Here is a 13,255-nt window from a genome sequence, read left to right as displayed (position 1 = left end):
ACATCAAGATTTAAAAGGGAGAAGATTAACATCCAATAGCATTTCTAATATATTCTTGAATTCTCTTATAACCCAATCACTTTTAACAAAAAATACTCTTAAAATTTAAAAGTAATAAAACAGAATTATAAAGATGTTTAGATGTTTCCTGAACATAGTAAGAATATATTTTGCCTCAAACTACCAGATTATTACTGTATCTAAAGACATCCTGCCACCCACCACTTCTCCTTATTTCCCTTATAGAACTCATCACAATCTATAATTATTTTGTTTACTTGGTCATTTTCTCTTACTAAAATGCAAGCTCTAAGGGTGCAGAGAGCATGTCTAACCTGTTCACAGGTGTATGCCCAGATATGGCATAGTGCCTCAAATACTAAATACTAAAAAAGTGTTGGCTGACTGAATAAATTAATACTCCAATGCAAGCATAATGACAATATCTTTAAAACGCTGAAGATATCCACCTACACACTATACACACACACACACACACACACACACACACAATGGCATACCTCCACTCATACTCTACATACGCTTACCCATGTGCATCCATGCAAAAATACAAAGAGACAGATAGAGAGATAACAGAGATGAAACATTTTATCCAAGTTTCATTTTTCCATTATTTTTGTCTTATTAACTACATATATTATCTTCAAACAGAAATTAATATCTCTTTTTAAATACTAGATTCACATATAAATGTTTTCATTTTATCTTACCAGAGTCTATCCTTGCCTGCCTTCGGGCAGCACATTCTTCAATTCGAAGTTTAGGTATTCCTTCTGCTACAGCTTTGGCCATTCCACCCATCTCTTCAATTTCATCAATGAGCTAATATGAAAAACAGATTAGTAAAACTGGAAAAGAATATAAAGATATTTCTATAAACTATACAATAGTTACACTATATAATTACTGATATTAATAAAGTCATAAACTATTTTAGTGGCAAGTTTAATGTTTCATAAGAAAAGAATTAAGTTAATATCAAGAGCACTGATTAGAAGTTCTACAGAGTTAGGGGCATCTGGCTGCCTTATTTGGAGGGAGCATCCAACTCCTGATCTTGGGTTGGTGAGTCTGAGGCCCAAGCTGGGTGTAGAGATTACTTAAATGAATAAATAGAAACTATAAAAAACAGAAAGAAAGAAAAAGAAATTCCATACAGTTAACAATACACTATTGTGTATTTGAAAGTTGCTAAGATAGTAGATCTTAAAAGTTCTTATCACAGGAAAAAATTTTATAACTGTGAAGTATGGATATTAATGAAACTTGTTCTGGTATTCACTTCACAATTCATAGATATATATACATATATGTATATCAAATCCTCATGTTGCATATCTTAACCTAACACAACATATGTCAATTACATCTCAACTAAAAGAAGAAATTATGTACTTAAAGTTACTGAAAAACAGAAAAACTAGGACGTAGAATATAGAAAACAGTCTTGTTAGTCTTGAGAGAAAACTAACATCAATTCTGTAATCTTATTTTTAGTTACACAAGTAAAATATTCATGATCACATGAATAAATACTCTTTAAAAATATATTCCAAAATGCAATTTTATTTTTGATTTGAGCAGCAGAGTAATGATATTACTCCATCTTTACCAATACTAGAAAATACCTAAACCTTTAATCACCGCCTCATACATACACAAGACAGTGGGAAAATAAATGCTGGAAGGGTATATGAGTTAGCAGAAAGGAACAAAGTTAAATTTGTTTTTTTTCCTGAAGAATTCAAGAAATAAGAATTTGTGTTGGATTCAAAAGAAGCCAAAGCTAAGATAGGAAGCTAAAAAGAGGGGAATACTTTAGAATTTGCAACTACCTCTTTCCCATTCTGTCAAGAGAAAATGCCTTGAGGAAGTTTACTACCCGCAGAAAATGGACCAAAATTTACTTCTGCAGAAAAGCAATGGGCTATTAAACACCAAGTACAGAAAGAGGCAAGGATAAGATGTCTTGGTGAAATAAAAAGCTGCATTCTGAATAATAAGACTAAAGACAAAAGGCACATAGAGGAAACAGACAATACGGGATACAGAAGAAAACTTTAAAAAATATAATTACTATCCTCAGAAAAGAAGATTAGGTTCTGTATTAATGAAGCAAGTAGGATTAATATACAAAGGAGAAATTCAGAAAACAAAAATGAGCTTTTGAAAATTAAAAAAATGATATATGAATTTTAATATATAAGTAGAAATTTAAAGTTGATGACTCTTCAAGAACAGAAAACAGAATCTCATGGATGAGTTATATAACAGATAAGAACATCAGAGTATCTTTTAAGAAGGTCCTTATCCAATAACTAGGAGTTCCAGAAAGAGAAACCACAGAAAAATGGCAGGGAGGAAATTATCAAAAAAAGTAATACAAGACAATTTCCCAGAGCTATGAGAACACGAAAGTGGGCGAGATTAAAAAATGCCCACTGAAGGTCCAGTGCAATGTAGGAAAAAAATACATACACCAAAGTCCAGCAACTCAAAAAATAAAGAGATCCTAAAACTGTTAGAAATTTCCTGAGAGTGAAAATAGCATGAGATTTCAAACAGAAATAGTTGGAAGTTAGAATAAAAAGCTAGGATAAAAAGTAGATCAATGCTTATACACTCCCAAATGAAAATAATTTCAAACACAGACTATCTATCAAATCCTGAGTAGAGTGAAGACATTTTCAAACATCCAAAGTTTCATATATGTCATCTCCCAGTTACCACTTTTAAAGGAGGTTCCTATGAAGTGTGCTTCAAAATAACAAGGGATAAATCAACAGAGGTGGACACAGGATTCTAGATACAAATTCAACATAGCGGACGTAAAAATAATTCCCAAGATAATGTCAAAGGGAAGTCAAAGGACTATAATGGTCAGCAGGTCTAGAGAGAAACTAGAGAGAAAAATCAAAGGAGAGCATTGGAGGACTTCAGAAGGATATATACATACTATTGAGATATAATTGTATTGGTAGTATTATAAGACAAGAGAAAGCAGAGGTAAGAATCAGCTAAAATACTACACTACCATACTACAAAGCAATAGATAATGAAGGACTTAGACCTAATAGATACGTGTAATTTTAAAATATGGAGATAAAAACAAACAAAAATGATGTATTTGATTCAAGGAAGCAGGAAAAAAGTAAGTAGAAGACAAAGGACTACTTTTTTACGTTCCACCCTTTTAACACTAGTAGGCTTTTCAATTCTTTGAACAAAATACTTTAATATGAATACACATGTATTTTTAAATTATGTTTCCACTTGTATACTATTAAAGTTGAATCTGAAATTCTTTTTCTCTCATTTTATAAATCTTGATATAAATAAGAGAAACTGACCTTCAAGGCAGCATCATAAACATCATTTGTGAGAGATTCCATCATATAGGAACCTCCCCACGGATCAGCCACTTTGGGAATCCCAGATTCTTCTTGAATAATGATTTGTGTATTCCTGGCAATTCGAGCACTTTTCACAGTTGGCAAACCCAAGGCTTCATCAAAAGAATTTGTGTGCAAAGACTGAGTGCCTCCAAACACTGCTGCCATTGCTTCTATTGTAGTACGAATAATGTTATTATAAGGATCCTAAAACATTTAGTGAAAAGCAAAAAGGCAAAACAAAACAACAGTTGATAAACGATGCTATGATTAAGCAGTGGCTGCTGTATACTTTCTTGCCAATGTCTATACTAGGCTTCAGAATATCCAATAAATTAGTAGACGCCAGACTTAACAGGCACTCAGCAAATGATTTATTAATAAATGATAAATGAAGCAGATAAACAATGTACTATGAGATAAAAAATCTGGATTTATTCTGTTCCTGACTGTGATCGGCAAATCACTGGACCTTTCTGAACTTTAGTTTCCTTAACCATAAAAATGAGGAGGTTAAGACAAATGATTATTAAGGTTTCTTCTAACCCTGAAACTGTATATCTTCATTTATAAGTACCTGAAGTCATATTTAATATGGATATATTAGTTTTTATGCACTTTTAAATGTGTAAGAACAATGTAACTTTAAAGTTATGAATTATTTTTAATGTATCAAAATAATTTAATATATAAAGAAAATGCATGAAAAAAGATCACCACACGATTTTCTAATAGAACGAAATTAAAACACTCACATGACAATAGCCTTTAAATGAGTCTGTGTGCATGCATACTTACTTAAACATAACTAAAATATTTTATGTGCACAAAATTTTAATTAGGCAATTTTATGTTATGAATTTGAGTTAAAATTACTTAGGACAATATTAACTAAGTCATGATTTTTACTTCCTCCTTATCATCACATTTTTTTTTTTTTTATTTTTAAAAAGGTAAAACAGCACTACAGTTAAGTGGATTTATATGATTTTATATTGTTAACCACTAGAGGGAGCCAGCCTTATTTATTATAATATGTGTAAAAATCTAAATGTGCATTATATTTCAGAATGATAATTTTCAAATATTAACAGCTGGTTTCTTAAATCTACTTCCTGATTGTGCTATGTTGCTTATAAGACAATATATGACTAAAACTTTACACTTTATATATATATATATATATATATATACATACCTGCTCAGTAAGTGACCATCCTGATGTCTGACAATGTGCTCTTAGAAGAAGAGATTTAGAGTTTTTAGGCTGAAACATTTTCTCTATTAAGTGAGCCCAGAGTCTTCTCCCAGCTCTCATTTTTGCTATTTCCATATAAAAGTTCATCCCAATTCCCCAGAAGAAAGACAACCTAAAATAGTAATGTTAAGTCCATTATTTGTTTATACATATTTGATTATACAACATAAAATGGAAAATAAAACTAATTGTATCACACACTAAAGAAAATAGTGTCCAGATTTTAATTTCAAACAATTTAATTTGAATTAGAATCAAAGAATATATATTAAAGTAGCTTTAAACCTAACAAAGTACAGTTTTAGGCACACAGAAGAAAGGGCTGTGATTATTTGCCTCACTAAGAAATTATTCACTTTACAATTGGTTTTCTTTATAAAAGAAGTTCCTCTTGCACCCTTAAATAAAGAATGAATAGTTATCCAAAAATAAAATACTTCAAGAATACCCAATATGTAATTCAGGGGTCACCTACACAGGGAATCAAACAACAAACTTGTTTTCTTCGGATAGCAAGAAGTTTTCCTGTTTTGGTTTTTTTTTTTTTTTTTTTTTAAGACTTTATTTATTTATTTGAGAGAGAGTGAGAGAGATCGTAAGAGAGAGCATGAGCAGGGAGGAGAGCACTACTGGGGAGAAGAGGGAGAAGCAGACTACTCCTGAGCAGGGAGCCCGAGGCCAGGATTCCCAGGACCCCTAGATCATGATCTCAGCCAAAGGCTGACGCTTAACCAATGGAGTTACCCAAGAGCCCTTGTTTTGTTTTGTTTTTAAAGAATAATGATATATTTGGTCTAAGCATACATTTCTCCAATTGCCCCCAAGCCCACTACTCCTTTTTATTTTATATTCTGCACCTAGTTACACATTTGGTTTACTTGCCTGTGCCTAAAGGCACAAAGGCTGTGTTTCTTTCTATAAAACTAGGTGAGTCTGAAATAAAGAAATTAAAAACTAATAAAAATTCTTGATACGCCTTTTGCTGTTCTCAGATATTTGTCTCAGGATACCTTTTCATTCTTAAAAATTACTGAAGATCCCCAAGGAATCTTTATTAGGATAATATCTATCAATGTTTTATATATTAATTCATTTAGAAACAAGAAACATAGGACACAAGTAACATAAATAATATTTTTATGAAAAATAATTATACTTTGTCAAAAATTGTAATAAAACAGTCACTGTTTTACATTTTTGCAAATCTAATGTGTGGCTTCAGGGAAGACAGCTAGAATCAATATCGTTACCAGAAAGAAGTCAAATTTAATTCTGAAATTTAATTATACACAGTATTGGCTTATTCTCTAATTAGTACTCCAATAAAACATAAGAGAATCTAGTGTGACATTTATATATACAAGTTAATTTTATCAATAGGTCTACTGTACACTCATAAATTGGTCCTAAAAACTTTCCTAATATTGAGACAATCTCTGTGGTCAATTTACTCACCTTGGTGCAAATTCATCAATTGTCAGACCAGCTTGGAGTCCAGTTCTACAGTATTCCAACCCATCAGCTATAGTATAGGCCAGTTCCAGGATGGCATCAGCCCCTGCTTCCTGCATATGGTATCCACTGATTGAAATTGAATTAAATTTTGGCATGTGCTATAAAAATAATAAAAAATATAGCAGTGAATAAAAATTTTTAAAGTTTCTATTAAACCCATTTTCTAAAAGACTATTATTTTTAAATGATGTTCAACTCAGTATACTCTTTAATATTAACTGAAAATATTTAGTGCTTACTTTGTTACATTTAATTCACTCAATTTAAGTGGTGATTCAATGAACCATCATAAAAACTGCACCTGTTTTATTTTCCTAGTGAAAAAGAATTTTCACTAACCATTCTTTTGAGTCAAAGTTTAAAATAAATTAGTTGAGATTAGAAATGCAACCAACCCTCAGTCTGAGAATTAAATAAGACATCTTTAATTCCAAAGCAACGACTATGACCTCTTACGAGGTTCTAAGATCTTGTAACTTTGGGTTAATTTGCTGAAGATATATAAATTTAAGTTTTACTAATTATCAATTTTATTATTTGAATGAAGTCATTAAACATGAACAAGTACATGGTAGGGGAGGAAAGAGAAAATGACTCAATCCTTAGTACTATATATTAAAACACAACAGGATAAATACATGGTTTAAAAATCTAAGATTTCAATTTGACTTAGTGTGACATTTAATGCTAAGCATACCCAACACAATTTCTAGCAAAATCACTACGAGAATGGCATTCCTTTCAGAGGGCACCTAGCTGGCTCAGTGGGTGGAACATGTGACTCTTGTGGGGTCGTGAGTTTGAGCCCCACATTGGGTGCAGGGATTACTTTTAAAAATAAATAAATAAAAAGATTAAAAAAAGAAAAGGTCATTTCTACCATTCCCCTAAATCTTTATATTAGGGAGGGTACATATCATACATATTCTGTAAAGCCTCCAAATTATTATCCTTCCCAAGAATTGGCCAAACATAAAATAATAAAAACTTAATCACTGAAATTCACTATGATAATTAAGAACATGGGCTCTTGAGTCAGAATGCTCAAAGTCTAGCTATGTTACTTAACTAGCCGTAAGACTTTAGGCAAGTTTCTCACCCTTGTTATTCCCTAGTTTCCTAAAGCATAAAATAGAGGTAATAATTATGCCTCCCTCGTGTAATTGTTATAGGATTAAATGAAATGATTCATCTAAACCATTTAGCATTATGCCAGTATGCAATAAGCATGCAAAAGGTGCTACTTGTTGCTGCTGTATGCTATTGATCTGCAACTTACCTTTTTTTGTTTTTAAAGATTTTGTTTATTTATTCATGAGACACAGAGAAAGAGGCAGAGACACAGGCAGAGGGAGAAGCAGGCTCCATGCAGGAAGCCTGATGTGGGACTCGATCCCGGGACTCCAGGATCACGCCCTGGGCTGAAGGCAGGCACTAAACCACTGAGCCACCCAGGGATCCCCTGCAACTTACATTTCTTAATATTTTATTTATAATTAACCAAAAGCAATTGAAAAATGTTCCATTGCAAAAACAGTAAGAGGACTGAATTACATGGAATTGAGAGATTGCCCAAATATATAGTTTATAAATAAGAAGCAATAAAACAAATAGGTTCTTCTCTACAAAGAGGAGTTTAGTAGTAGAATTTCTTTAAAAATAATAGAAATACTGGGATATTAGAATATTATTCAGCCTTAAAAAAGGTGGTTAATTCTCATACATGCTACAACAGAGATGAACCTTGAGGACACTGTGCTAAGTGAAATAAGGCAGTCACAAAAAGACAAATAGTATACGATTACATTTCTAGGAGGTAGCTAGAGTAGTCAAATTCACAGAGATAGGAAATGGAAAGATAGTTTCCAAGAGCTAGAGAGAAAAGAGGATAGGGAATTACTATTTAATAGGTACAGAGTTTTAGTTCTCCAAGATGCAAAAAGTTCTGGAGATGGATGGTGGTGATGGTTGCACAACAGTGTGAATGTACTTAATGCCACTTAACTGTACACTTCAAAACAGTGAAGATGGTAAATTCTATGTCATGTGAATTTTGCTACAATTAAACATTTTTTTTAATCAAGAAGTTGACAGTTTTCAACGTACTTCAATACAGCATTATTATGTCAGTATATGCAACCAGCACTTTCATCACTTATGTGAAGGATTATATAAAGCAATTTTGAACTTGAAGAGGATACTAGGAGCTTTACAAAGGTAAAATGCCCAACAACATAACAGCATAAACTGTACAAACTGCTACTAACTATTCATTTCTCCACTCTTCTCCTATAATACCTGAACCATAAATGCAGAATGCCAATTTACAAGAACTGTACTTCCAATCTTCTCTCATTACTGTGGGCATCCACTGGGATAAACGTGGTTGCACTGGCCAGGAAGTGAGTCCACTGGGATAAAAGTGGAACTGGGGATTCTTCCTTCTGGAAATTTACCTTAAATCAGAGGAGCTGAGTCCATCCCTCCCTTCAACAAACACATCCAGTGCACCCACCTCTTCAACCATGAGTGGCATAGTAACAAAAGAGGACAAGCAAGATTAAAGGAGACTGGAACCCTGGTGACTGTGGAGCTCCCATACAACCAAGCTCTTGACAGCCTACTTTCCAATTTCTTTCAGACAGAGGGTCCACTTCTATTTAGTTTAAGCTACTACTATTTGGGTGTGTGCGTCTGTCATATGCTGCTAAATGTATTCCTGTGCATATGTTCTTGAAATTGAAAAGGGGGATAGAAATATACAGTTCTATACAACACAGTTCACATGGGCAGAGATCTATGAAAAGAAATAAAATTGCCAAGCGTAAAGGCTAAATATTGATGAGACGAGGCAATGCTTGCAGGAGTTCTTAGACAACAGCAATTATAAGAAATAAAAAAGATTAAAAAAAAGTTTCATGGTGGAGGGGAGATGGGCCCTTTGCCATGAAATAACATAGTCTAACCTTAAGGTAGATTAAGAGAGCATTGCAAGCAAGAAGCAAAGTGTGAGTGATGGCAAAACTACTTATTAATTACTCAGAGGAAGATGAAAAAGCGTTATGTTTCCCTTACAGAGATTGCTACAAACACAGAACACTGTAAAACCCTTCTTTTCCCACCATTCTGATGGTGAAGACAACCTTATTCAGAGGTGAAATACCAGGAAACTCATTCTAGATGCAGATATAAGCAATATCTTATAAAGCTGTTGTTTTGATAGCCAAATGTCTGACCCCAGTGTATACTTCGAAACTAAATATGAACTCTGGAAAGAAATAAAGAAGTGTAAATTATGAGCCCTCCTTAATTCTAAAAATTATCAGATAATAAAAATTTTAATAAAGAAAATACGGTATGCATCTAATGCTCAGATTCCTATAGATAATAACAGACTATAAGATGAGTACATTAAAAGCAAAACATACAAATTAACAACACACATATACATAAAACTCATACTCTGACTTTACACTAAAACTATTATTTTGACTCATTTATTAAATTCAAATTAGGTGATATTTCATAAAAAGTCTTACATCTAAAGAAGTAAAGCAAATCTCATAAGTAGCAGGAAATACCTGTGCTGTATATTGGAAGATGTCAGCAATAATTCTCATGGATGGTTCTGGAGGAAAAATGTAAGTATTTCTGACCATAAACTCCTTTAGTATATCATTCTGGATTGTACCAGTAAGTTTCTCTTTAGGTACGCCTTGCTCTTCTCCAGTTACTATAAAAGTTGCAAGAACTGGAATAACTGCTCCATTCATGGTCATGGAAACTGACATTTTTTCTAAAGGAATTCCATCAAAAAGAATTTTGGTATCTTCCACGGTGTCAATAGCAACTCCAGCCATTCCAACATCACCACGAACTCGAGGGTTGTCTGAATCATATCCGCGATGTGTTGCCAGATCAAAGGCAACTGATAATCCCTGCTGACCAGCTGAGCACATAAAGAAAAACAATGTAGGATTTAAGGAGTCTGGCACCAAAGTAAACTCATTTACATTAACACTACTAAAGGAGTTGATTCACCTCATCATAATATATATTTTTTAACATTTTTATGCTCATACATGTCAAAACAAATTTAAATAAAGATAGTACATTTCCTAAGTTGTTTCCCATGTGGTAAAATGCACAACTTGAATTGCAGAACGGCAAGAATAAAACATCTCACCTCATGTCTGAGGATCTTTTTTATCTTAGCACTTTTTAAAAAATAACTGAAAGTATGTACCTCTTAATCTCCTTCACCTATTTTGTCTTTATCTTAACAATTTCAGATAGAAATATTTTTTAAGGTACACAAGAAGACCTATTTATAAATAGTTAACATAATTTAGTATCTGTATGCTTATATAATTAGTTCTTGTATTTAATAGGGTAGTAAACAAGATGTCCTGGCTATTCAAATATTCTGGAAAACAGAATTATGAACACTATGCAAAAAACAAAAAGTGTACACTGAATATAAGATCAGTCCTCTATGTGTAATATAAATTTACAAATCCTCAAATTTAGCAAATATGATTTTAATACAGATCAGATAGAAAAAATAGTAGTTAATATAATTTTCAGAGACATGAATGCCAGACTGCACTAAATATATTTGTACATTATCGTTGGCTTATTACTTTACCTGGGCATCTTTTAAATTGTTTTCCCCTTCAATTCCCATCTTGACAATGTTAATTAAAAGCTTTTCAAAGAGAAAGCCCATGTCTCCTTTCATCATACAATTTCACCTAATCTGTTTTACATAAAGTGCATGGTTTGTTTTTGTTTTGTTTTGTTTTTTAAGATTTATTTATTTATCTGAGGGGCAGGAGCCACAGAAGAACAAGGGGAGTCTTCTTTAAGTAGACTCTGTGCTGAGTGCAGAGCCTGACCCAGGGCTCGATCTCAAGACCCTGAGATCATGACCTGAGATGAAACCAAGAGTCAGATGCTCAACTAACAGCACCACCCAGGTGTCCCCATAATATGCAGGTTAACTGTTGTTAGCATTCAAGAATTTAGCAATTTAATTTGGTTCACCTATCCTTTGACTATGGAAGTTGAAAACATTCATCTTTTTCAGAGTATAGTCTTAACTACAAAATTACAAAGTGACTATCATCTTTACCAAGATTAACCAGTGTCCCTTCAAAAGAAGCCAAGAACAGGAAACCTATGTTTGATTATGAATATGATGTGCTGCATTAAAATCTCACCCTTAATATTGTCTTTATAGAACTTATTGCTTTCTTCCACAGTACTAAAACCAGCATACTGGCGGATGGTCCAGGGTCTAAAGGTGTACATGGTGGGATATGGTCCACGTGTGAATGGCTTCACTCCTGGAAGTTCTTCAGCTAAGTCCTTGGTATCCCTGCTGGAATACAAAGGCTTTATGGAGATCCCTTCTGGAGTGTGCCATATTAAGTCTTCTGGGTTTTTGCCTTTCAACTGCTTTTTAGCCAGGGCAGCCCATTCTGGGTGAAGGGGTTGTTGCTGATGCAGAAGTCGACGCCATATAAGCCTGGATCCTGGTGACTCTTTGAGCTGCTTCAGATGGTGCGGTGAAAGCAAAAGAAGCCGAGTCTTAGCCCTCAACATGATGGAGCATGAAAAACACTCAAAAAAACCCAAGAACTGGCCTAGAAAAAGAAGCAGAGTATACATGTATTCACAAAAGGCAAAATGGGAACTATTGGTGAAAAGATAACGAAGGCAGCATTTTAGTATTATTTCAGCTCTTCTCCTTTTCTGGTTCCAATAGTTTACATTTTGTTAACTTTGGCCCCTCTCCACAACTACTATCATTGTTCTAGTCTTCTTCTCAATACTTTCTTAGCTGGTTTTACTGGCCCGTCTTAGCCCCTCTAATCCATTCTACAAACTGACACCAATGCAACTATGATTATGTCACACTTCACTTAAGATTTCTCAAAGGTTCGGCATCATGTAGAGGATAAAATACAGCTCCTAATTTTTTCACTGAAAATATTTTTACAGCTACTTTATGACAGGCATTGTGTTGGGAGCTGGAAAAAAAAAAAAAGTGGTGAATAAGACAAGTAAGACAAATTCAAGGCCTCTATGACCTGATCTCTGCACACCTCTCAGACTCATCACTGCTTTTGTCCTCTACACCTTTTGTTCTAGAAATATTGGATAACCTAGAGCTCACTGCATATATCAAGTTCTGTGACTTTCTCTTGCTCTTTCATCTACCTAGAATGTTCTTTGGCTAATGTGGCTAAGGTATCCCAATACATAGGGCTTTCTATGTGCCAGGCACTGCTGTAAGAACTTTATAAGAAGTAGCAATTTTAATCCTTTATAAAGAGTAGCAACACCGAGACAGGTACTAATAATATCCCCATTTTACAGATGAGGAAACTAAGGCACAGAAGAGCCAACATTTAAACCGTAGGCAGCACTAGGTTTAAAAGTCCTTGTATTTATTTATTTATTTATTTATTTATTTATTTTTAATTTACGACAGTCACACAGAGAGAGAGAGAGAGAGAGAGAGGCAGAGACACAGGCAGAGGGAGAAGCAGGCTCCATGCACCGGGAGCCCGATGTGGGATTCGATCCCAGGTCTCCAGGATCGCGCCCTGGGCCAAAGGCAGGCGCCAAACCGCTGCGCCACCCAGGGATCCCAAGTCCTTGTATTTAAATAATACTCACAGCCTCTCCCTGAACTCAAAAGCTGGACTAAATGAGCTCTTAGGTAACTGTTTCTGTTACACATCAATCATCTTCCATAGCATATTAGAACACTTTTTTGTGTGTTTATATAAAATGTATTTAAGATGTATTTCATATTTATACAAATACATATATAAAATAAATACGTATTGCGTCAACATACAGAACCTAATATTCTAAAAGGCTTTGAGATGCAAAGTTTATTAATATATTCATCATGCCATATGATATATAAGGCAACAAGTAAAGTGAGCTTAAAATTATATTTTCCATACCGTCTCCTGTCAATTTAATGAGGCTTACAGAAAAGTAAGAATACCCAACATTTGTCAGGGGGCTGTGAAGCAAAGGGCAGTTCTGA

At 33.8% G+C, this 13,255-nt stretch overlaps 1 protein-coding gene across 5 annotated transcripts in view; it reads right to left on the bottom strand.

Annotated features, from left to right (window-relative positions):
* MMUT (methylmalonyl-CoA mutase) overlaps positions 1–13,255 on the bottom strand; it is a 32,237-nt gene that overhangs the window by 17,989 nt on the left and 993 nt on the right. For all 5 annotated transcript variants that reach the window (XR_013383411.1, XM_077903717.1, XM_077903716.1 and 2 more), the window contains exons 2-7: positions 11,409–11,834; positions 9,768–10,135; positions 6,127–6,284; positions 4,612–4,783; positions 3,372–3,620; positions 732–843 (exon numbers count right to left, since the gene is read on the bottom strand). Coding sequence is in view for 4 of the 5 variants with exons in the window: in XM_077903717.1 (XP_077759843.1) it covers positions 732–843; positions 3,372–3,620; positions 4,612–4,783; positions 6,127–6,284; positions 9,768–10,135; positions 11,409–11,793 (1,444 nt within the window). In the remaining variant the exon portion in view is untranslated. The remainder of the gene's footprint in view (positions 1–731; positions 844–3,371; positions 3,621–4,611; positions 4,784–6,126; positions 6,285–9,767; positions 10,136–11,408; positions 11,835–13,255) is intronic.

Source organism: Canis aureus, chromosome 7 (assembly GCF_053574225.1).
Source record: "Canis aureus isolate CA01 chromosome 7, VMU_Caureus_v.1.0, whole genome shotgun sequence".
NCBI classification, from domain to species: Eukaryota; Metazoa; Chordata; class Mammalia; order Carnivora; family Canidae; genus Canis; species Canis aureus.
The sequence above is the reverse complement of the archived record's forward strand: the minus strand, read 5'-3'. Positions and strand labels throughout refer to the sequence as shown.